The 26,054-nt window shown below is 37.9% G+C and overlaps 1 protein-coding gene across 6 annotated transcripts in view; it reads left to right on the top strand.

Annotated features, from left to right (window-relative positions):
• The window catches only part of NRCAM (neuronal cell adhesion molecule), a 154,054-nt gene extending 135,334 nt beyond the window's left edge, over positions 1-18,720 (top strand). For 5 of the 6 annotated variants that reach the window (XM_034063144.1, XM_034063141.1, XM_031053605.2 and 2 more), the window contains 3 exons: positions 3,432-3,563; positions 6,476-6,554; positions 16,355-18,720. In XM_034063144.1, coding sequence (XP_033919035.1) covers positions 3,432-3,563; positions 6,476-6,554; positions 16,355-16,592 — 449 coding nt within the window. In that variant the 3' untranslated portion in view covers positions 16,593-18,720. Of the gene's footprint in view, positions 1-3,431; positions 3,564-6,475; positions 6,555-8,316; positions 12,326-16,354 lie in introns of all 6 variants that reach the window. The other variant, XM_034063145.1, reaches the window with a different exon arrangement.
• Positions 18,721-26,054: the final 7,334 nt, after the last annotated feature.

The following is a 26,054-nucleotide window of genomic DNA, read 5'->3' as shown; positions in this document are numbered from 1 at the left end:
TGCTTGAAAATTATGTAATAACCACGAGAAAACAAAGTAAATAATGAATATGCCAGTTTGAAAGCAATCACTTTCTAAAATCATAATTTTTTGCTTTGTTTTGTTCCATTTCCTTTCACAGTTTCCTTTCAAAACAGGAAGGTTTTGAAAACATGGTGCTGGATAGCAGTGCCAAGCAAATAAGTATGGGCTAAACACAGAGGCTATTTATGCCAGAGAGCAGCTAGTTGTATAAAAGCAGATCTGTAAAATGTTATGCAAATACACATCCAAAGTCTAAAGTAGCAGTAGAGCAAGGATCAAAACTAGAGTATAATTCAAAACAAGCTGAATGGAAACTTTCCCAAAAGCATCTTTCTGCACAAAAATTACAGTCAATTAGGAGCCAGTCAATTAAGAATCCTGTTCATAACCAGTCAGCTTGGCTCATGTCATTGAATAGTTAAGGAAGAAGAGAATTTAAAGACACTCTTTTCTGCTTCTTGGTAATGGTAAGGTTCAGTGTCTAGCACTGAACTATATACATAGCATATTTCTTACAGAAGAATGTTGTGTCACACGATCTTCAGCATCTATCAAAGCTTTTAAGCACTGCAAAATCTTAAGTGGACAAAGAGGAAAATATGAGAATATGGAATATGTTCTTAATTAGGAATACAGCTGCAATATTTTATATCAAAGGCTTTTGCTCCATAAATATTCCTAGAGAGCATGTTCATAGTGTGCAGGTTTATCTTTTTGAGCATACCAGAACAGTGTATTGCATTAATCCCGCATTAGCAGTTCAGCAAGAGTAAATGTCTTTCTGCCTGAAGCAGAGAATTTGCTTAGCGCAAGCAGGAAATGTTATTCCATTTTAAAAATTGCACTGAGATCTGGAAACCCTTTCCTACTGTATATGCGATTAGTTAAAGAATACAGGAAGCTACATAAGGAAGTTTTCATCTTTACTCTTTCCCATCTATCTTGCATATTTTTATGCATGAATTGGTTTCTTGATCGCATTTCTTACTACATTTGAATGTGAAATGCACTTTTGCATTTTGTCACAATATGTATTATACAACCTTTAATGCCTTATTATGAATGCATATGAGCAAAACTAAAAATAATTTTAAGCTTAATGTGAAAACAAAATTTTGTTTTCATTTTATTTAGAAATCAGAAGAAGATTGCCTTTGTGATCTTGTTTTTTTAAGACTGCCACTTATATATATATTCCTATATTTACATATGGTATATGAAGTAGAAATATAAAAAAGATATATATATTTATATAACATGTAGACATTTTAATGCAAAATAGTTTAAATTATTGTGCATATAAGAAAGTCAGTTTAAAAAATATAGGAAAGGATATTCTTAAAAAGAGGCTGGGAAAACTCCTATTTGTAACTCCACAGTAACCAGGCACATTAATTCATTGATCTGTTTACATGAAAATCAAGTCATAACTTTGCCCAGTAAGACCAAAAAGAGGCAGCAAAAATAGAGAGTTAATTTTAGCCTAGTATTTGTAACATGAAATACACATTGGTCTTCCCTGTGGAATGGAGGGTAGATACTGTCTCCAGACATCAGAGATATTTGGGGTTTTCATAGAGACTATGGAAAATGCTCAGGAATCTGGTACTGTTGAGAGCTGATGTTTCCAAGCTAGTTGTTTCAACCTAGCCTTAACTAGTAAATAACCTTGAGACATAGGCTTGAATTCTGGTCTGTAATTGCACAGTGTTACATTTTACTGTTAGTGTGCTTGCCAGCCCAATGTAGTCTCTTGTCAGCTAGCTGTCTGCCATGCAATGCTCAGGTGTTATTCCAGGGCAGAAACTATACCTGTACACCAACACAGGACTATTCCCAGTTGTAATCCCGTATGTTTTGTAAGAAGAAGGATTTAAGCTGTATCACCTGGAACTGGGGCTAGAAAACAATCAGTGCTCCATTGAAAATAGGTACTCCCTGATGTGTTTTTATGAATCTTCCCTTAAAAGCAGATCTTCTCTAAGGAGAGATGGAAATCCTTATGGGGCTCCGGGACTTTCACATTTCTCTGTGTAAAGTTATTCATGCATTGGGTCTTCCTCTTCAGTGGAAGCAAGTCTAAGGACTTGTCCTATTAGATATAGATGGCACATATTGTGCCATGAGAGCTGATGTACTCACAGCATCCTAACAAAGTGATTGACTGAAGGTCTCAAATATAATCAGGTCTTAGTGCAAAGTGTCTATTAAACTGAGATTTGAAGTACTATTGATTCTTACTAAACTCCTAGGTAATGTATGGGCTGTGAATAATCTGATACTTTATCTAGTAAAGCCATTTAAAAAAAATATCAGAAACAAATGCTAAACCAAAATGCTGTATGAGTTACACATAGGAAGTGTTTTGCATATCACTTTCCTTATTCGTGTGGAATTTTCCGAATAGAGATCTATTGGGCAACTTTTCACAGAGCTTCAAACTCTTGGGTTTTGGGACTGAAGGAGAAGGTGAAAAAAGAACATGATAGCTTTGGATGGATGCCAGTATTCCTCCACTTGATGGTTTCTGTCTGTAGCATGCATCCCTAACTCCTTTCACTCATCCCACTTTGTCCCAACAGCAAATCCTATCGCCAGTTGCCTGCTGTCTGTTTCCAAACAGGGGAATAGAACACAAGCTTCACCAAGAAAATCTCCATATTGTGTTGGAGACCAGTAGGGAGGGATACAGCCCCCAGGCTGCACAGATAACTTGTTTCATTATTAGTGACTGTACTGTTTCCTGTGTAGTTTGCTTATCATTTACGTTATCTTGCTGTTAGAGTTGGCATTTGGAGAGAAACAGTGCCAAGGAAAGGCTTCCCAATTGCTTTGTCCTCACTATTTCTGAATCATGGCAATCATGGTAAATTGTAGGATGAGGTATGTGTTTGTGGAGAGGAAGAAAACATGATGCTTAATAAGGCTTTAAAGGATGCTTCATTGTTGATTTTCAGTTGAAATTGAATGTTAGAACTTTGAATGACCCATCTGTTTCCCCATTTCAGACTGATGGGAGTGCATTAGCTAATGAGTATTGGCTTTTCATTCAGTTTGAGAATGCAATTGGCATGTTTGTGTGAATTATAATTTGCAATTTCATTTCAGTAGTTAATGTAAAATGGTTAAGAATAGTTTCATTTGTGGAAATCAATACAGTATGTGCACAGATTTTGCGAAGTAGTTGCAAAGCATAAGTGTTGGCAGAATTCTTACATACTATGTACATGGAAACATTTTGAATAATGAAAATGTTCACAAAAGACAGTGTCACTATTCTTCTTAATACTAATCTTCCTGGTGAATTTTATTCCTTAATGGACAATGCATACTCGCTATTATTTGTCTGAATTAGTGTAACATTTAAATGCAACAAAACATCTCATTTTTCTTTTTTTATTCTTTAGCAATGGCAAGTCGGCAGGTAGACATTGCTACTCAAGGATGGTTCATTGGTCTTATGTGTGCTGTTGCTCTTCTGATCTTGATATTATTGATTGTTTGCTTCATAAGGAGGAATAAGGGTGGAAAATATCCAGGTAAGATATATAACAATGAAAGTAAAACTTGTCTACTGGTAATCCATTAAGACATCTCAGGTTTACTGGAGAAATTGCATTTGCTGCTGGTTTACATTTACACTCTATATAGACGATAAATCAGTCTTATCATTTGGTAGGCTTCTCAGGAGCAATCTGCCTATTGGTAAAAAATCTCAAATCCATGTAAGTGTAAGAAAAGAACCTCTCTAGAGAGGTTTGAGCTTTGTTTGAGATACTTGGTCCTCCCACCAACCAATACTGCACATTCTACTTTCTGAAGTCTAATGAAGATGGGTTTGACTCAATAAAATAAGCTGAGCTAGAATTTACTTGGTCATAAAGTGTGGAAACATATACCAGATCATAGTCATGCTGTTACTTTAGAGTACTGGGAATGCATTTTGTAGAACAAATCCCTTCACAGGCTATTTTGTCTTAAATACATTACCCTTCTTAGAATCTGTGCCGTCTTCAGCCTCTGCATTTTTGCAGCTAAATTTGAGGTTATCATCCTTCAGTTAGCCTGTTTTTTCTTCTGAAAGTTTCTTCTTTGTAAAAGTTTCTCAGGTTTGTTTGGGTTTGGGGTTTTTGGGTTTGGGTTTTTTTTTGATGTTAGTCCTAGGAATGGACAAGTATAGTTTATGAATTATAATTAAAATTAGAACTATACAATGTACATCTTTTATCAAAACTCTCATTCCTCTGGGTTGCATATTATGAAAGGCATGTATGTGTGTATGTGTGCCTGTATGCATCTTTCCCCAGTCTTTCAGTTCTGTTTATGTAGTAGGTCCATAGAGTAAAGCTTTCTTGAAAAGAATGATGACAACCAGTTTGCCTAGTACTGACTGACAGGATCTCAGAACAGCTGTTGAGGTATGAGTGGATATGAATGAACTTCTAGTGGGCATCAAATAGTAATTTGATTTTTCTTTTTCCTTGCCTAATCGCAATAGAAAGCAAAATTGCTAAATTTAATGTACAATATTGATTTCATGAAAAAAATCTGTTCTATATTACAGACTCCAAAGGTTTGGAAGTTATATAATTAGCCAGACTCTAGAATGCTTATTTAAAGTCAACTCAAACTTCTTAAAGTTGCATTGTCAATTTGGACATGAAAAAGATGTAAGCACTTAACAAAAGTACAAGAAGAAAAACTAATCCATACCGTGCTTTAATTTCTCACACCTGTTTTGACCAGTGGACTTCTGAAAAGTAGTGTCAGTGGACACTGAAAACTTTTCATAGGCAAATCTTTTACAGCTGAACTTAACATAGTAAATTGCTTTTATAAGAAGATAAAATCACTTTATTAAATACAAGAATCTTACTCTGCCAAATCTGTTTGCTTTACGGAGAGAGCAAAAATTTACAGTCACAGCAAAAAAATAAGAAAGAGAAGCTTCTGTCCCAACTGCCTATGCCCATGCAAAGAGATGATTAAGGAACACATAGTTACATAGAGTTGAATGATGGGCTGAAGACGTCATCTTTGGTTTTTTTCCAAATATTTCAATTTTTTAAAAGGAAAACGAGATTGCAAAGGATGTAGGACAAATTACTCTTTGTGGAGAGAATTGAGAAAACGGAAGAAAAATTAGGAGACTTGAACAAGTGAAGTGATGAAACTGAAAAGAGGAGGGAGGACTTGGAGTGAGCCACTAGACTGTTAAACACCATTTAAGTAAAAGTGTAGAAGACAGTTGGATGCCAAGGTTGTCACTACTTTGGGAAGATCCCTTTTACACTCTTCCTTTTTTCTGCTTCTGCATAATTACTAGATGTATTCATTTTTTAATGCACACATATGCATGCATATGCATGCGTGTCATTGAAAATGCATTGTTGCACAGATAGTGACAAATACAAAGCACAAAGTTATTAAGTCTTTCTCATCGTAATTTTAGCATGTCATCTTGAGATTGCCTATGGTTTGAATAAAGTAATAAATCATGTTAGTGTGGAATTCTAGCAGCCAGACAACATTTCAAGGTGTTATGAGTTGTAGTAATTACAGAGTTAGAAAATACTGTCAGGAATGATTCATATAATCTTAAGTAACAGCACATAAGCTAATGATGTACAAATTAAGTGTGGAAATTACCAGAGAAAAAGATAAGAGATTGTATATTGGATTATATAACTGTCTGCTAAAAAGGGGAAGATTTGAGTAGTAGCCAGAAAAGCAGAAATGAAAAGGCAAAGGGAAGCACTGTAAAGATAATTGCATAAGTCAGTATATTACTCTGTCAACAGTCTTAACTTACAGAAATACATGTCTTCTATAAGAAGCCTGTCTTCTTAGGTGGGAAAAGGCTTCCATGTTAAAGGACACAGTGCTACACAGGCTTTCTATAGGGATAAGTTACATGCACAGATATATTCCCACCAGTGAACTACAATTAAACCTATAACAAGGACATGCAAGAGATACAACTGTGTTAAATTTAGATGCCAGTGTAGGTAGTTTAGCTTTGCTTTTGATCATGTTATAGAAAAGCAGAAATTAACAGACCATGGATATTTTTTCCAATATTAATAATTCTTAAAAAAAGCATTAAAATTCTTGGAGTCTTCATGCATGAACCCTCCCCCCCCCCCCCCCCCCAAAATATACAAATTGACAGTGAAAACAAGTGAATCTGATTCAGTTTTAGCAACCAGTATGAAAGGAATATCAAGAGGAAATACAAAGCATGGATGAGTAAAACTGGATTATTCAGATTTCACTAAGCAATGCCTCTATTACTACTTAAGTGGAGAAATTATTTTAGTTGGAGTTTACCAACACTTTCTCTTTAGTTCTAGAAATGAAAGGAAGACATTTTACTAATGCAGAATGACACATTATATTTTGTGCTTGAATTTTATAATTAATTAACAGATCTTTCCCTTCAATATTTTAGTGAAGGAAAAGGAGGATGCACATGCTGATCCAGAAATACAGCCTATGAAGGAAGATGATGGAACATTTGGCGAATACAGGTGAGCAACTTATGTGTTTTTTCATGTTCAGTGTTCAGATCACATGTGCTGTATATAATACCACACATATTAATTCAGAACTAACTTTTTGTGTGTGTTTACAAAGAGTCTGTATCCAGTGTTGTATAGATATCATTTTGACCACACCATTAGAAAAAAAAATCAACATGCAAGCTTAAATAAGCCATTCGCTAGGTGAAAACAAAGATTTAAACACAATGGTCTCACAGTGAGTAATCTTTATTTACAAACCCATTTTCAGGTAGTTAAAGTACAGTGTCTTTTCAGTTAAGGAACATTTAGCATTATGGGTTTTGAAAATACATTTCTAATAGAAGCCTAATAAGGACAATTTTGTGTTACGTGACTGGAAAACAAATACATTTAAAATGGCTCCCAGCACTAACCCCTAATCCAATAACAAGGAATTATATACACGGAGGTGAAGGAACGTCATACAAGGAAAACCTTCCTTTCATGTATTTCAGTACAAGATACAAGCAGCTTCAAAGCATGCAACACAGCACTTATTCCTGACTCCCTTTATTGTAAATGTAGTCTAGCTGAATTGAGTGGAATAAGAAAAAGAGTGCATTGGCAAATCTGTTAATATAACAATTATGAGTATAGCTTATTAAATAAGCATCATTTTAGTTGTCATTTTACATTAGTATACATTAGTATAGGAAATAATGTTATTATTTTCAAAATATGTCAATGCCATTATATTTTACATGGGTATTATAATTTTACAGTGTATTCCTATGTCAAAACAATTGAAAAAGCCCTTTGTTATTCTGAAGATGTGACATTTACAAATGTACATAGAAAAATTATTCTTTTCAAGAAGGTTCTACTCTGTTGCCATAGCTTCTTCATATAAAGGAGCTGTACATCTTGATCTGACTGCAATAGTTATACAGTTCTGGATGCCAGAGAGCAGTTTCTGTCCATTCTTCCTTAATTTAAAAAAAATAAAATTATACTCTTTTCTTAGGTTAATGAGTTCAGAGTAGTATTTTATTACAGTGTTACATGCATATGGATTAATTAAATTCAGCTGATAAAAAAAGGAAGTGTGAAGCGTTGTTTGGAAGCAGTGGTAAACAAGTACTGTATAAGTATAGGCAGTCCGCTTTGTATTCTCCTTTTTTGCTCCACTGTTTTTTGATACATGGAACCTTCAGCAGCAGAAACTGACCTTCATACAGAATTGTACAAATAATATGACCTCACTACGCATTTTCTCAGGCGTAGAATAAGATTACTCAAGTCTGCTGTCATGTATAACCTGTAGCGAGATTTGAATGTATGTCTCCATATTTAAGTAGCTTCAGTTAATCTATAGAATCAGTTAGTACTTTACTAAATGTTTTTATAATGTATTTACCCACCTCATATCTGGTGAATATGGACAGATGCATGCCAAGCTCTCAGACTTGTTCACATAAAAGAGCTCATCCTATTTAATGTGCAAAAACTCCTTTCTAAATGTATTTCTGTGTAATTAGTCTATATTGGGCTTTCCTCTTTTTTCCTTAGAGACAGGGCAGCAGCAGCAACCAGTCAGATTACAGAAGATATCTCTCTGCAGCCCAGCATCACTGCAGCCGCTCAGTTCCCAGTTTGTCTGCCTCACATGGAACTGGTTATGATGCAGTGCTTCTTTGAGGAAAAAGGGTATAGGGTTTCCCTTGAAAGAAAAAGTGATTTTTGAAAGATCTAGGAATTCGAGTATTTTGAACTTTTTTCATCACTTCAGGTCCATGTCTACTTGGACAGGAAAGAAACTGGACAAGGAAAAGAAAAGAAAAGGTAGCTGTGCCAATTCTCCTGAAGCAGACCCTGTATTTACCAAAGCAAAGTCTGTGAGATCTGACAGATCGAACTTCTTCAGAAGGTCAGGGGATCAATACTCCAGCACCAGATCAGAGACCTCCTACACCAGGAGGAGGGCTAGGCAGTCTTCAGAGCTTGCAAGGGTTAGGTCTGTCTCTGCTTCCCTCTGCCGAGAGGAAAAGAGATCAGATGAATGGAAGTGCAGGCATGGCTCTAGACATCATGCTTCTGAGCAACAGATAATGGGGTTGGAGGAGGGCTCAGATTCTCAGGCAGGACAGCCATCCCCTTTCCAGCAACCCCTCAGCTGCAACTCAATTCATGGCTCACTGACAAGGCAGCATTCTTCTCTCCAACACTGGTTCAGCCAGACCCCCGACTACAGCTCAGATTCAGAAGATAATCAGAGCTCCTATCACAGGAAGGTAAGACCTTCTACTACTACTCACTTCTCTGAATCTGACAAGAATTCATTAATGAAATCTGTAATTTTGCCTGAGTTAGCTACTGTCTTAAAAGATGCTTTGACAGCAGCCAGACAAAGTATAACTTCTGTGGCACAGGCTAGATCCCTTTCAGTAAAACATCCCAGGGTACCAATTACAGAAGTTCCAGTGGTTCCTCTAGAAGCTAGTGGGAGCAGTTCCCAAACTTTTGAGTCTGACTATATGGACAGTTTAAAGGATCAAACAGCTTCTGAGAGGGAAAAATCTGAGTCTGTCAAAGCCTTGGAGGTTGAGTCATCCCCTGAAGAATGGGAAGTGTCATCTGAGTCCCCTATAGAAGACAAACAGGGACCAGATCCTCTGCGTAAATTTGACATAGAAAATCAGAACTACCTGTTCAAGCACATAAAGAGAGTGTTAATGCTAAAATCTTCCAAATCTGAATGTGCTTCAGAAGAACTGTTTCTCCCATCTGAAGAAAGCAAGGTAAATAATGCACTTCCTATCCACTCAGCAGTGGAAGATCTTGTCTGTAAGATTTGGGGTAAACCTGAGGCAAAGCACGAGGCTCCAGCAGTCCTGAGTAAGCTCTATCCTTTTCCAGTGGATAAAGCTGCTTTGTGGGGGACCTTGCCACAGGTAGACAGAGTGTTGGTTACTGGTGATTCTGTATTATCAGTGCCTGCTAATACTGATGCTCTCCCTAAAGATCCTACTGATAGAAAGGTTGAGGAAGCAATTAAAAGATCTTTCAAGCTTGTTGCAGCCCAGCTTGCAGTATCTATCTACAGCACTTACGCTTCTAGAGCATTACTAATATGGTTGGAGGAAGAACAAGACAGATTCAGAAAGAAATGGGTCCCATCTGGTGCCATGCAGAGGAAACGCAGGCTGTGTAAGATTGCAGCTAATTTTATCCATGATGCAGCCGAGGATTCTCTTAGACTCACCGCCAAAAATATGGCATGCCTCACTGTAGCCCGGAGAGCTATATGGTTACGTCCTTGGGCCTCATCGCTAGATCTAAAATGTAAACTGCTGTCTTTACCATACACAGGCGGCAAGCTATTTGGTGAATCCTTGGTCCAGATCATGAAGGATTTCTCAGAACACAAACACTCCTTACGTCAACTGAAAAAAAAGAGCTCTCTTGGAAGCTCTTCATTTTCATGTTCTCACAAGTGTCAGAGCTCCTTGCGTTCCCCTCCAAAGTTTAAAGGAGGGAAAGGAAAGTATAACGTCTCACAGTCATTTCGTGCCAAGTACAAAAGGACATCTCATTTTCAGAAAGACACCAGACCACCAAGAGGAACTTTCTAAGAGTATAGATTGGCTTCTTCCTTTCTCAGAAACTGGGCAGGGTGAAAGACCTGGAAATTTATACTTGAATAGCCTTCAATATTTCCTACAAGAAAGTTCAACACTTAGAAAATTAGTTGTTTTAAAATAAGATTGAAATTATTAAAATACTTAAATCTTAATGACTAATTAAGATGTTCTAGAGGAGTCGTAGCTCTCAATTTTAGGGAAGGTTTCTCTCACATTCAATTTTTGTGCTTCCCAGTATTGTTGGGATGGCTTGGACTTGTTTTGAAGTTTTGCACTCTTCAGCTTCATCAAAGAGAATACTTCCTGCACAACCAGCCAACATCAGATTTTCCTGCCATATCGATCCAACAAAGGAATTAATGCTTAAGGAAATGCAGGTGCTTCAGGAACCACTGAATGACCAGGTACACTATGTCCCTGAGACTGGAGGAATACCTGCACTTTTACATAATAAGGGAAAACAGTACCTCTGTAGCTAACTGCAGTACAATCACAGTGGTTTCCTGAGTTGTAGAAGACTGAGATAGCAAATTGTGGACAGTCAATGCTTACACCAAGAAACTGCAAGAAATACAAGAAGTACCACAAGTATATGTTTGTTTAAATTAAAGAATATCTAGAGCTCCTGTGCAGGTCAGTGTAGGTGTATAAAACAGCCTTGATTTCCACTCTGGGCCCTAAATCAAGAGAAATTAAGAAATTATGGAATCTATAGACCTGTAGATTCATGGGTAGGGAGAGACTGAAAGCATCCATTTCTTAGTTCATTTCACAGGAAATATGAGTCTAGCATCTCATTGCAGTTTGCAAAATGTCCTTAAGCTCAAACAAGGCAAGGCATCTGCAGTAGTAGGACTGCTAGTGTGTTAACACAGTATGTTTGCACATTTTCTTGTTTATTTTGCATTTTTCCTTTAACATTCTGACACACACAATATTTTTCCTAGAAGTTCTTGGATATGCAGTGAGAAACTTTCTGAAAAAGGTTGGTAGAGAGTTCTGAGATAGCTAAATCATATATTACTCTTCCTTATTGTTCTGGGTTGATTAACAATGAAAATATAGTTAGTAACTACAATAGTATTTTTTTCTCTTGTAGTTATTCAAGTTCTGTGGCAGTTTAGGTGTGTTTCCGGGGGGACCTAGCAATGTTTTGTGCCTCAGCACTGTAAATATGAGCTTGGTCCCGTCTCGTGCAAGAGATTATGTCAGTGAACTGCCTTAAGAATTCTTGTCTCTCAACAGTCCGATTGATATGGCAGTGTTCTTATTGTGTCCTCATTGACACACACGTGCTTTCTTTAACGCTTAATTATTGAACATCTGTGTCAGTACTTTTTAAATAATTGCTTTGATTTTCCTTTGCATAATATTCCACCAGAAACAGCAAATGTGGAAAGTTGGTTGGATTTCACTAAAGAAGATTTTTCTTTCAAATTTTCACTTGGAGTCTGTCAGGTTTTTTTTTTACTAGCAACAGTTATTTTCAACCCATTGCTATTTAAAGGCAGAGCTTACCCTCCCAGCTTTTCCATCTTCTGCCAGGGTTGAGGACTGAGTTTTACAGATGCTGATGAAAAAACAGTCAGAAAACTAATCTAGATGTGCTTATGGTTTACCTAGATGAGAAGTATCAAAATGTGTGGAAGTCTGGATTGATTCAGGTGCATAGGGAAAGTAATTTACATCTGCACAGCCCTGTCAATCTAGGAGCATGACCAGAAACCTGTTAGGTATTAGGGCAGAGGTTCTCCTGGAGTGTGCAGGGTAGCCCTGGTTGAAGGTACTTCTGTGGCTTTACATGACTGCTTGTACTTAAACATTTTTGGGCTATTCACCTGAGGGCACAGAAAAAGGAATTTAGTGCCAACAGTTTTCATCCTCCTGTGTCCAATAACCCAGAATGCTTTAGCCATTTTGTTTGGTTTATGCTGCCTTTCTTCTGATAGTCATGTTATAAGGAAAAGTAGTATATTGCTAACCATATATTGAGTCTTTTTGCATGTCCATGAATGTGGCAAAGTTTGGTGGGAACTAGTTGCCTGCTGGACTGCAGAGCCATCGTAAAACTGTCTTCCCCATTCTGACTGGTTGCTGCATGTACCCATATCTAAGGAAGAAAAATTGAAAAGTTGAAAGAAGAAAGGAGATTTCAAGGTACATATTTTGTCAATAACTGATGAGCTTGTGAAATGGAATTACTTTTAAAAAAAATAAGTTTGTACTTTGCACTTACACGCTATTGTCCTCTGCATACTTCTTACATCTCTTAATCATTAGCTGTAAGCTTGATGTTTCATTAAACTAAGAAGAAAAAGAAACACGTATTCATATATTAGCAATTGTTCATTTAAAATATTTTAATCATGCTTTTAGAAGAGGCTTTGACATTAAATTCTGTTCTTACTAAAAGTGCAAGAAATGTGTGTGGTATCTACGAGTACTTACCAAAATGACTTCTACTTGTCAGTCTTAATTGAGAAACTTCCATCCTTAAAAAGCTACTAGTTTGGAATTTATTTATAATAAAACAAATAGTAAAAGTATCACTACATTTAACTTCCATGACTGTCTAGTCTAAATATAGAACTATACCCATTTTCACCTCTTGTTTTGTTCTCTCACAGTACTTGTTGTTTCACTATTAATTGTATGTACTGCATGCATGACACTTTTCAAAAACTTCAGTTTTCCACTATAATATTAGTCAATCCAAATTTGCACTCTATTTTTTATTTAACGGTATTACACTAAGTGTAAATGTCAGCAAGCAAAACCACAAACAAAAACTGAAAGTAATTGCAATCTATCCTGGTTGCATTTTGGAATAGTTTTATGAACATTTGTAAGCAAGATTAGCAAATCTTTCAGGTCTTGTATCAAAATTTATGGCTTTAACATGTTTTTGTAATATAATGTTACATATTCTACAGCCTAAAGTGTTCTATAGCTCCTTGGGCATCCATATTAATAATGCAATTTGGCAGCTTTTGGGGTTTGCTTCTTGGCAGCAAACAAAATAAATTAATTTCCCCAGAGCACCCGAGTTCCTTCTCAGTTTTGCACCTCCAGGGTAAGAAAGTGCTGTCCAAAACATTGATATCTTCACTTTTCTCTCCCTTTCCTGCTTCTATTTTTGGGTTGGTTTCTGGATTGGATTTTTTTCTTTCTTCCTTGATTTCTTTCCCTTCCACCCAAAACTTTACATTTGGCTAATACAAGAGTCATGCTCCAGTTTGATAAAGAATAAGTAGTGCCATGGCATATGTTTCCTTTGCCCAGACAAGGAGGGGAAAGCACCCTGGATAATCCAACTTGTTTTTTCACTGCCAGAGATTTGGCAGAACTTCTTTCTGGACTTGAATAGTGCAAAAGGAGAGGGAATCCTCAGGTTCAGATTTGATTTTGTACCTGTTGTAATGGTGCTCTCACATCAGCACTCACCTCTGTGCAGGTGCACTCCTGGGTAAATCTGCAGGTTTGTTTGCTTGTGTTCAATTATGCAGACGGTAGAAACTGCATCCTTACTAAAGTGTAGGAAAATGACAGACACAATGTAACCAACTGTTATTTCTTCTTTGTTGCCTAATAAATAAACTTTGTTTACAAAAAAAATCAAACAACAAAACCCTAAGAGCAAAATAAAGGAGAAGTTCCCGTACCCAGATTTAGCTGAGTTAAAAATGGAAATCAAGCTTTTTGTTGGATTAAACACAAAAATGTGGATATTTTTAATACAGTGTATTATTTTTATACTGTATTATCCAGAGTAGTGAAATACACTGAGTAGGGTCACGCTTCAGAATTTTTGCACAGTTTTTTGCTCAGTTGCAATACGGTACAAATGTAATTTTAATTTATTTTCATTCCTTTGTATTATGGCATAAGCAATTATGAAATTGTTCACCTAAAATGAAACAGCAAACCATATGTGCAATGTTCTTTACTTCATGGCATTACCTAGAAAGCATTAACCACTGCAGGTCATTCTTTATTTGGGGACTACATCCACTTGCTATTTCAAAGTGAGGGTCTGATCTTCATTTGGCTTGAATAACCTATTTTAATTACTCTAATGCCCTCTCATGAGGGCAGTGGATAAACTGTATTATGTGTGTGGTTTTTACTTACTTAATTCTGTCTTCAACCTTTTAAATGCAGAGTCCTTCCGAAATGAACTCTCTTCAGTAATGTCTCTGTAATTTGCTTGTGCTTGCAGTGTTCTAACATTTTAACTTTGCTGCTGGATGCTTGACATTTTGGAGTAGCATTTATTTAAATGTTACTAGCCTATGTGTTTACAGTATCAGTGAGCCCAGGAGGTCAATGATACAATATTTATCTGTGTGCCATGTACACTGCAAAAACTGAAAACAAAGTCAAGACTGATATAGTCAAGTTTAGAATTTTTGCCTTTGTGTGTTTTAAACAAGAAAGTTTTCTTACTCATTAAAAAGGTAGATACTCCTACCACTTCTTTCTTGTGTATGCATAGAGGGATAAAATTTCTGGTATGCTTTTTCTGTAAGTATATGCATATTAGAGGTATCCTTTTAGAATATAGTGGTATACTTCATTTAGTAATAACTTTGAGTCTTCAAAGGCAAAAAAGATGAGATGAAGAGAAGCAACTTGATGGAAAATCGGTGTAACGGTTTTCTAGCCATGTTGAAATGTTTCTAAACATGGCATCTGTTACCTAATAATATATAATCTGTGTGACCTTCTATATGTTATATAGATATGGTTTCTCAAGTGTTCAAAGATATTAATTAGAAAATAAATAGAAAGTACATCGCTGGAAGAGCTAAGGTATTTGGGGTTAGATATTAGGTAAAATAATTTGCTGAATATATATTATATATATTATATAGTATTGTGGATATTGTAAAATGTATTTTAATTTCTTTGCTATTCTATATACGTTTCTTTGTATTTTCTGTAATCTGGGAGTCTTTAAATAAAAACTAAATATCACTAACTCTTTTGTGCCCTCTATGCAAATAAAGTCATATGTTCTATTTAAGAAAAGATAAATATTTGCACAAAATATAAATATTTGCTGTCAATAGTGGGTTTTAATTCAAAATGCTTTGGAGCTGCTGCTGAAATCTTTATCATGAAACTGAAGTGCAGTGTAAAGGATTCCAAAAAGAGCCCAGCTATTTCTATTTCAAGAAATGCAAGCCTGCCACAACTGCAGATTTATGTGAGGATGCTGATGGTAATTGCAGCAGCTTTTCCACTGGCAAGAGAAAGACTACAGGACTTTGCTATGGGGATCTCTCCTCCCTTTGTTTCTTTCTCATTTCCTATTGTCCTCCAAATCAGCAATTATCACCATCAGAACATGTTACCAGTTACCGATTAGGACAGGGAGGTTGATGTGATAAGTAATGAAAAAGGCTAAGCATGCTCTCTTCAATTCTAGCTACTGTAAACTAAATTGTTGCTTTACCTGTAATACAGTAAATGTTTTAGCAATTTTAAGAGCAACTTGGTATTGATAAAATACTGATCACTATCAGGATATGGACTTTGCTTTTCTTCTTAGGCTATTTTCATTTGTTTCTTCTGCACCCTTTTAATGGAATATGTAGGTCTCTTGAAAGGTAAGGTTGAAAACTGCAAGTCTGCCCTGCATTTTGTAACAAATTATTTGAAATGCGGCACTTTTATTTTCTTTATACTATTAAAAAAAAAGTATATTTCATTTAACCAGATTCATTCTTCATTCATGTTCAAGGAGTCAAAGAAATCAAGAAGTTTAACAGACTAACTTCGCAGCACATCATAAGCTCGTTACTTTGGAGAATAAATTATTTATTTATTTATATAACTTTACAACCCACTTTTTAATGCTTGCAGTTGCATCTAAATTGCTTCCAAGCCAAGGGCACAGGTCTTATCATCGAAAAGTCATGCACGATGCAGCAATAAAAAAAAAGAAAGAAGCTGCAACCCCCTCCCTCCCTCCACTGAAGACATTCTCTGTTTAAACCATTGCTACACCATGTATTCATGTCAACTGCATCATATTGATATGTCTCTACAATGTGATGTGGATTTACTAAAGGATTATAGGGCTGCACACATGCTTTTTATAAATTCTGCATGCATGGCTGATTTTCTCTTAATATATTATACATCAGTTAATTCCTTTTGTTTGTTTGTTTGTGTCTCCAGTGATGCAGAGGACCATAAACCTCTAAAAAAAGGAAGCCGGACACCTTCAGACAGAACTGTGAAAAAAGAAGACAGTGACGATAGTTTAGTTGACTATGGAGAAGGTGTAAATGGTCAGTTCAATGAGGATGGCTCCTTTATTGGACAATATAGTGGTAAAAAAGAGAAAGAACCTGCAGAAGGAAATGAAAGCTCTGAGGCTCCTTCTCCTGTAAATGCCATGAATTCATTCGTGTAACCACAGAACTTGATCCCCTTGTATCTTCCATTTGTTTAAAGCACTTGTACATCTTCCTCCTCATACTATGAACATGCAGGTAACGGAGCTCCTCACCACAAGATGTTAATGCTGTGAGAATATGCAGGTCAATACAGGTTTACAGCATAATGACACATTAAGTGGTATGTTACTATGAATCAAAAGACAAAATTCAAATTTTGTTCAGAACTTGGGTATTTTTACTTTTTTTAAAAAGGAACTGACACAAACAATAACATTAACTTGTAATTTTGTTTCCTGTTGAAAATACAATAAAATGCATGATAAAAAAAAGGAAAAAAAAAGTTACACAATTCACAGATGAACTCACATACACTATAAAAACATGGTTTGACAATTTGTTATGCAGTCCTCCTCTGAATCCCTGGGTATGAATTCTGTTTTCATTGTCAGAGTGTTATAGTAGTATTATATAGAACTTCAATGTCTTTGTGGACATTGTTGTGAAATTGGTGACTTAATGTCTAGCTATCATATGTCTTTTTTGCAAGACAGTTAGGAACAGTATGTACAGTATATAATTGCTAAATGATTTAAATATGACACTTGCATTTGCTGATGCTTAATGAGACCCTATTATCTGCTCTTTCCTCCTATTACTTTATAGCCTTTTTAATCTGTCAAGTATTACAGCAGTACAGTGTTCTATTTTTACATCAAAATACATTGACTTGATTTTAGGGCATAAAAGATACGCATTGCAATGCATTTTGGAATTTGTACTGTCATGGAAAGAAAAAAAAAATAATATAAAAATGAGAGAAAATATTCCAGAAAACACAGGGCAAAATACATTCAGTGCCTTTATACAATATGCATTCCATAATGTGCTGTACTACTAAATCGGTTGGTGCAGTAAACTGTGATTAGTGGACTACTATCATTGCCAAATAAAGTAAAAATGTGAAGAAAAAATGTGTTATGAAACTGTTGTGCTAAAAATTGAAGGTTTTAAATATTTTAAACTACACAGAAGAGTATGGTTTTTTTTCCCTTTAAAAATAAAGTCAGTGCTTTCTAGACAGGTCCAGCACAACATGTTTTCATGGCCTCCGAAAATTATAAGTAAAATAAAACCAAAAACAAATCCAGAATTCAGTTATTTACTAACACAGCAAGGTACAAGCTCTTGTAAAATAAATTGTTAAACACCCAAACCAGCCGCCTACACCAGCGAGAGTGCATTTCCCTCTGTGTCCCGGCCTGATCAGTATGGCAGCTTTGTAATTATCTACACCCTGAAGCAGTGTGGGGGTTACTGCTGGGAACCGCAGATCTCAATCTGACAAGTGCTAATATGGTTTAGTGGTAAAGGGTTACCATGATGGGTTACAAAATTCTTTTCTCGCATACTATTTCAATCAAAAGTTTACCTCCAAATATGAATTTTTATAACAACCTATGGTTGAAGGAATGCTCAGTTTCATTTGCCAATAAATTGGTTTTTCATAACTTGCATCAAGTTTAATTTTAAGTAAGCTTTTTATATGTAGATATTTTGTTGAATTTGTAAATACACTTAAAGTGTAGATGCTATATGCTTCTAGGTGTTACATACAAATAAACCAAGAAAGCTTAAGTTGTACTGTGTAAGAAGTATTATAGCCAATGATGTGCATGGAATTTAAAAGCATCTACTTAAGTACATTTTTTTTTGCTGTGAAAACAAAATAGTGAACTGTTCTGCTTCTTTACTGCAGATTCCTAATTGAACCATTCAGAGCTTTGCCAGTGCATTGTTTTAGACCGTACACCTTGCAGCTTTCATGTATATATTGTAGGTAAAGCACAACTGAAATAAGCTAGCTGTATTAAACTGCTTTTGCACATTTGAGCTTTCCATTGATCAGTTTTCTTAATGGGAACCGAAATAAGAAATTAATTCTACAAACATTGATTACAAAGCACAAAGAGAACATTTTTTAATAAGACTTGCCAATGGTTTTGGTAAAAGAGAAATATAGTTTTACTCTTATTTAATTGTAGATGCTGAATTATCTGTGCATGTGGGGGTAAACATACAGGCTCACTTCTGTAATAGTGCAACAGATTTTGTATTAAAAATAAATGTGGTTTTAAACTTTCACCGTTTGTTCTGTTTACACTAGCAGTAAAAATGACATCTGATTCCCCGTGCAATTATGAATTCAAAGTGGACAAAAGCATGAAGCAACTCTGGCAGAAGTTGTTCCCATGAAGCTCTAGGACTTTAGGTACTGCAGCCAAATTATTTACATCTTTACCCACTGCCATTTGAAAGGATGTGAATTTGTCTGACTGTTTCCCATTGAAATCTGCTATTTACATTTTACTTCCATGGGTGCTTTATTTAGTCATATGTCTGCAAAGAAGAAAAACAGACCTGCAAGAGTGAATAAGAGAAAATAAGAATGTTAGTTCAAAATTAAGAGCCCTCAGGTAGGATCCCAAATCAGGATTTTGTGTCATAGAAAGTTCTGGGTGTCTGTTTTTAAAAGGTGCATGAGGTGAGAAAATTTTAAGTAGCATCTTTTACAGTGCACAAAATCCATTGCAATGCTCTTTTCAGATTTTGTCTATTCTGTGTATGAATGGAAACAGACTGGGCAGGAGGGCAGCTGCTCTGCAGAGAAGACTGCAGGAGGGCCATGGATTCCAAGAGGTCCAGGTGCATCAGGAGATACATCAGAGAGCTGATATTTGGCCATGATGCTGGAAAGGGGATTTTATCACTGAATCACAAGCCATCCTGTCAGCCCTCCCGTGTGTCATTGGAAAACCCTGGCTATTCCAGCCCTTGTCATCTGCATACTGTCATTTCTGACACCTTCAGATACTGGGCTGCCTATTTCTCTGTACAGGTGTCTGTTGATTTTTCCAGCAATGTGCATTGATTGGGAGACATGAAATACAGCTGTTTCTGTTTTGATTAAAGAATAATTCCTGAAGAGAGGGGTCTGAGCTGCCTGAGCTTTGTCGGGACAAAACTGTTTTTGAAGAGACACATACATTCTTTGTGCATGTTCCCCAAAGTGTCCTAATACGTATAGTTGCTACATTTTCCTTATAGTGAACTTTTGCTTTCAGTTTTCTTCTCACTGAAGTGACTGTATAAATCCAGAAGAAATTAAAGAGGATACCCAGTGGTAATTTTTCTTGTAATCTATTCTCACATTATTCCTAGGAAAGCACAGTTTCCTTGTGGCTCCACATGGCAGAGGCAAAATGGCAAAAGCTTTAAGAACCAGATTCTCTTCATATTCTGCTGGCCTATTTTAAGACAGAACCTATATAAATAATATACAAAGAAATATTATCTACAGTATGGAATTGTTTTCTTCTCTGAAAAAAAAAAAATAGAGAGAAAAGCAGGAAGAGGATGAGATTTTGATAATTCCTGAAAAGTAATTGTTGTATTTCTGTCTGTCCTGGGTTCAGAAGTAGCAGTCATTTTTCTCCTTCTTAGTAGCTGGTGCAGTGCTGTGGTTTGACTTTCAGCCTGGGAACAGCACTGATAACACAGATGTTTTTAGTTGTTGCTCAGTAATGTTCACTCTGACCAAGGACTTTCTGAGTCTCATGCTCTGCCAGAGGGAAGGAGAAGCTGGGAGGAAGCAGAGACAGGACAGCTGACCCAAATTAGCCAAAGGAGGTATTCCATACCACAGCACATCACGCCCAGGATGCAGAACTGGGGGCAGTTACCCGGAAGGGCCAGATCACTGATCGGGTCGGGCTGGGTATCGGGTGGTGAACGGTTGTATTATCTTCCCGTGTTATTTCCCTTACCATTATTTTTATTGGTGGTAGCAGTAGCGATTTGTGTTATACCTTAGTTACTGGACTGTTCTTATCTCAACCTGTGGGACTTACATTCTTTCACATCTCCTCCCCATCCCTCTGGGAGCAGGGGGAGGTAAAGAGGGGAGTGAACGAGCAGCTGTGTAGTTCTGGGTTGCCAGCTGGGCTTAAACCATGACAGTTCTTTGTGGGGCCCGAAGGGTTGAGATAATGACAGATCTGACCAGAGTGTGTCTACTCGTATGTGTGATAAGCATTTATTGTTTCGGATTAATAGTCACTCATCACAATGCTGATTTATTGGCTCTCAAAGCTGTTGCTCTTGATCTCAGAGTTTCAGCATGTCATAGAATCATAGAAAAGACCTTACTTACAGCCGGTATTTGCTGTGTTAGTGTTTATTGGTTGGTAGGCTTGGGCTTAGGTTCTTCTTTGACTGTATTTTATGGTAATGACTTGTAATACAATAGAATCATTGATTATGAAATTGATCTGGCTTGCGTTCCCAGTGTGGTCACCACTTCTATACTTTGGGAGGTATGTAATAGAAGTGTTTAGCAATTACACATATTTTTTCCCCTCCTCCTTTTTTCCACTATGAAAGAGACATTCCCTTAGGTTCCCAGCTCCCCCACCAGACTATTTACAGCATCATTTGAGGGTTCTGAAGGTTTTGAATGGCCTTTGAGTGCCATTGCGACCTGCCTGCTGATTGTGATGGGGATCACCATGTTTGCACACATGCAGAGTGTATTTTACCCATGATCTTTTCATCTGATCTCAAAAGCAGAGTCGGGTTTGGGTCTTGTCTAGGGTTAGACTGCGGTATAGGAGGACCAAGAGATTTTCCCCGAGGCTGGACAGTCATGAGTGTCAGGGTGTGTGAGATAATATGGGCAAGGGTCATGGGTTCAGGCCCCACGCTGGGCGCCACAACTGTCGTGGTTTAAGCCCAGCTAGTAACTCAGAACCATGCAGCCGCTTGCTTACTCTCCCCTCTTTACCTCCCCCCACTCCCAGAAGGATGGGGAGGAGATTTGAAAGAATGCAACTCCCACAGGTTGAGATAAGAACAGTCCAGTAACTAAGGTATAACACAAACCACTGCTGCTACCACCAATAAAAATAATGGTAAGGGAAATAACACGGGAAGAGAATACAACTGCTCACCACCCGCTGACCGATACCCAGCCCGACCCAATCAGTGATCTGGCCCTTCTGGGTAACTGCCCCCAGTTCTGCATCCTGGGCGTGATGTGCTGTGGTATGGAATACCTCCTTTGGCTAATTTGGGTCAGCTGTCCTGTCTCTGCTTCCTCCCAGCATCTCCTTCCCTCTGGCAGAGCATGAGACTCAGAAAGTCCTTGGTCAGAGTAAACATTACTGACCAACAACCAAAAACATCTGTGTTATCAGCGCTGTTCTCAGGGTGAAAGTCAAAACCACAGCACTGCACCAGCTACTAAGAAGGAGAAAAATGACTGCTACTTCTGAACCCAAGACATTGTCTCACTCCCTCTCTCAGTCTTCTCCCTCTCTTAGGAAGAAGCATTTCAGAAGCCTGGCAGAAGTAGCAACTGGTATCATGAGGAGATGGGAATGACTGAATGTCCTACTTGTAGGAATCTGCCCTCAAATGATGCCCTCCTGAGGTGCAAATAAGCCTGACAGGCCATCATTTTTTAATCTCTGAAGGGATGTCTTGCTGCTCTTCGTACACATGAAGTGGAAACTTTAGACCAAACTGTCAGGATAAATACATGTCAACAGGACTTAAACAGACAGTAGATGTGATCCATCATGACTCTAAGTGAGGAGGAAAATTGTGATCCTTTTGATCTCATGACTTTTGGCAACAAAAATATACACAAAGTTCCTTACCGTGCTCACATGCAGATGTGCTGATAAAACATTCATATTGTGTTTAATATCCAAAAGATGGATCCTTCATTTGGGGTTGGAGAAGTTTGCTCAACTGTGAGTTAATTTGGCAGCACTGGCTTTGTCCCTCACAGGATAGAACTGAAGCCAGCTTGCAAGTACTACGTTTGCATATGTTACATGTTGGGGAGTGACGTAGGGCAAGAGACAGCTCCTATCAGTGGGACCTGGCCAGCCTTTTGACCTGTTTCCCTTAACCTGAGGTGCTCAGGTCAAATAAAGAAGTTTAGAAGATAGTACGGTTTCCCTGACAGCTGGATAAATCCCATGGCATCACATCAAAGATCTAAGCTGCTACTGTAAATCGGATTTAATTCTGGCTAGCTTTCTATTATATTTGGTGAAGAGGAGGAAAAATACCTGGTCCCCAGCCTGCCATGTTGCACAAATATGCATGCCCAGGGTTTCAGATTTGAGTCTTCCAACAAGGAAAGTTTATGCAGTCTAATTCTGGTGCCTAACTTCTTAAAACTTGCAAGGTCTTGTTCCGCCTCAAGGGATGAACTACATTTGCCTCTGATAATAAAGTGTACTTGGTATGTCTTCCAGAGGTTATTGCCCTATTTCCCATTCCAGAGGCTTCTATAGAAGAGTTCTTTGGTCTTGAAACCCAGCATCTTTCCTGACAGAGGATAGCAGACCCCTTCATCCATAGCTCTTCTCCTTGTGTTTGCAAAGATCTAAGGGCTTCAAGACTTCATAGGACAAAGGTGACATATTTTCTAAATGGCAGTATTCAGAGTATATTCCAAGTAGATTATCTGTAACACACGTGCTGCAGTGGGAGAGGCCTCACAGGCATGTTGGCAGGAAAAGTTAGCCTATTCCGTGTGGTAAGAGGAGGAAGTAAAACAGAAACCGTTGGGGCATAGAAAACGAAAAAACCCAAAGGTACCATATTGCAAGTTTCTTGTAAAAGAAACTCCTAGGTAGGAGAGGCAGCAGAAGCCCTTACCAGTCCAGAGTAGCATGACCTGCTGGGTGTAAACTGGGTTATCTGTTGCTGACAGAAGCCATATAACAGATTAATAGTGCATCATGCTCCTTCTAGAGAATTCTGTGGTTTAGTTTGGGTTGGGCTTTTCTGTCTATTTATCCAGCTATTGCTCAGGAAGCTCAGAAGGACTTTCTAATCTTAGAAACTTGTGTCATACGTAGTGAAAACTGCCAGTAAGTTTGTAGGTTTGGGGTAGGAGGAGTACTGAGGCAGATGGACTAACAAGCAAAGCAGTTGCTTTGATTTCCTTACTTTTTGAAGCAAGTTAAAACTTATCTCCTGGTAAGCATCTGTGTTCTGTAAGCAGAGGGCAAGGCCAGCTGAAGAGATCCCTTTTCATTTGCTTGGGAATTTGACTAGTAGTGTTCCAGTAATTTGGGGGAAGTGGGTGTTTTCCACGCTGTTGAGATAAGAAAGATACAGGGGAAACATACAAGGTGTTTGATAAATGAGCAACATGATGAGGACTGCAAACTCGGAATACCAAAATGAATGTTTTTGAAGAACTTCTTCAGGAAAAAAATTAAGGAGGAAAAAAAGGCAGCTGATTGAAACAGGTTTTGGCCAAGTCAGAAGGCAGAGGAATGGGAAAAAAGCTGACATGGAGTGGAATACTTTGATTTCCAGTGAGGAGAGGAAACGTGTCCTTTTCTAGGCCATCTGATGGTCTGCAGATACAACCACCCCATGTGGGCACACTAATAAACCGGTTACACTGCCTACAAGTCAGTGCTATAGCTTTAATGCTGTAGTGGCCCAGAGGCCACACGTTTTTAGGTGTATTATATAACTTGAGCAATTAGTGAGCCAATTAGCCAGCAAAAACTTTTATCAACCTTTATTTTTTCCTCCTGGCTTTTTCCCAACAGATGCTTGGCTCCAAATTTTTGCTTTAATAAGAAAACAGCCTCTGCTGTTCTACTAAAATTAGGCAATGGCCCTTCAACTTTATCAAAAGGGAGCTTGTATCTGTTCCTCTAAAACAAACTGATTTTTTGTTATTGCAAAAGACAGCCCAGCCTTCAATCTTTAGCGTTTAAAACTAACAATTGACCACTAGAGGGAAGTCACAGTTGTTAATAGAAGCCTGGGGAAAGCTGCTACTCAAGCCAATGCATCTAAGTTCACATCACATGTGACAGCATGTATAGGTATATGTATATTTATATGTATATATGTATATGTATAAAAAGCCACTACAAAATAGTGGCTAATGAGAATAAGACCCAAGTTCATAATGATTTACTTGTTTTGCAAAAATCAGTACTGCTATTTGTATAAGCTGTAATGCTAATGATCTTATTCTAACTCACCCATATGTTATCATGCTCATAAATTGCAGGGATATTTTGGGCAGTATTGCTGTTCATGTGAGAAGCCCAGGAGCCCAGCCTGCACTGGGTACTTTGTAGGCCAGTATTTCCTTTTACCGTAGTACTGCACTCAGTCTGGGTTTGAATTTGTCAGGATTGCCCTCAATCTCTGTGTCAAAGAAGGCTTGAGGCCCTGACACATAAAGATGGAAATAGCTTGTCACACAGCAGACTGCACTCAGGCAGGGTGGGTGTTGCAGCAGTGAAGCAAAACACAGTGCTGTGCTGGCTCTGCCTGCCATGCCTGCCCCCTGCTCTGACCCACACTCCTTTCCAAGTGTGCCCACTATTAATCCTTGTGACCAGGACAGGCAATGCACCACACATTTTCAGTATTGCACCACCAGAATCCCTGCTGGTCTGAAATGAGATGAAGAAACACTGAATTGATTCACGTTGTCAAACAGCATCAGCTTCAGAGGGACTTGGCCCGTGGGAGCCATCTCGGCACATCAGGGCCCATTCATGTGAGGAGGATGGAGGCTGACATCACATCACCCATGCGGTAGCAGCAACGGGTGGAAGGGGAAGACATTTGCAGGGTGTGCACAGCTTTGTAGCAGGAGACTTGTTGCACAGATCAAGGCAGTAGAATAAAATAAGAGAGCCTGAGGTGTTGAGAAAATAGGAAGTTTTTAAAACACTATTTTATTAGCAAGTATCAGCATCACACCAATTACACAGGTATGAGATGTCTGAAATTAGAGGTGGGAATGCAGATACACGTGAATGAGTAACAAAAAGTAAAATTTGGCAAATTGTTCCTTTTTGCTGGTTGTGAAAGCAGAGACAATGAAAACCAGAACCCAGGACAGCTGTTTGGATGGAGCGGGCAGTCACTGCCCTGCCAAACCCATTGAAGCTGCATTCATTTACACCAGCTGAGTCTTCTGCTTGTGGCATTTGAGGCAGGGCTTCGGGCAGAGGTCTGCATAATGAGTAGGTTTTAAATTAATAACTGTCTAATAGAGTGTCAGGGTTTCTTCACTAATGACAGCAGCCTTCAGCAGGGCTGTCGCAGCCACGGCCGGTTCGCATCCTAGAGAGAGCCACATGGCAGAGCCCAGGTCTTTCTTTTCTAAATCACGTATTTCAGAGCACAACCAGAAAACGTTCTACTATGAATATTAAAAAAGCAAAACATCTCAATTATGCAGCTGATTTTGGTGAGATTATTGTTGGTCAGTTGTTCACTAAAGATTTGCCACAGTCACAGTAATGCAGCAGGACCGTTTCAGAGGCACAGTCCTTGTTTTTAAGAGGCTTGCTCTCAGAGTGCACCTTTTAATTCCACACACAAAAGCTTGAGGAGAATCATCGCAACATCCT

Source organism: Melopsittacus undulatus, chromosome 5 (assembly GCF_012275295.1).
Source record: "Melopsittacus undulatus isolate bMelUnd1 chromosome 5, bMelUnd1.mat.Z, whole genome shotgun sequence".
NCBI classification, from domain to species: Eukaryota; Metazoa; Chordata; class Aves; order Psittaciformes; family Psittaculidae; genus Melopsittacus; species Melopsittacus undulatus.
This window is presented reverse-complemented; position numbering and strand designations above follow the sequence as displayed.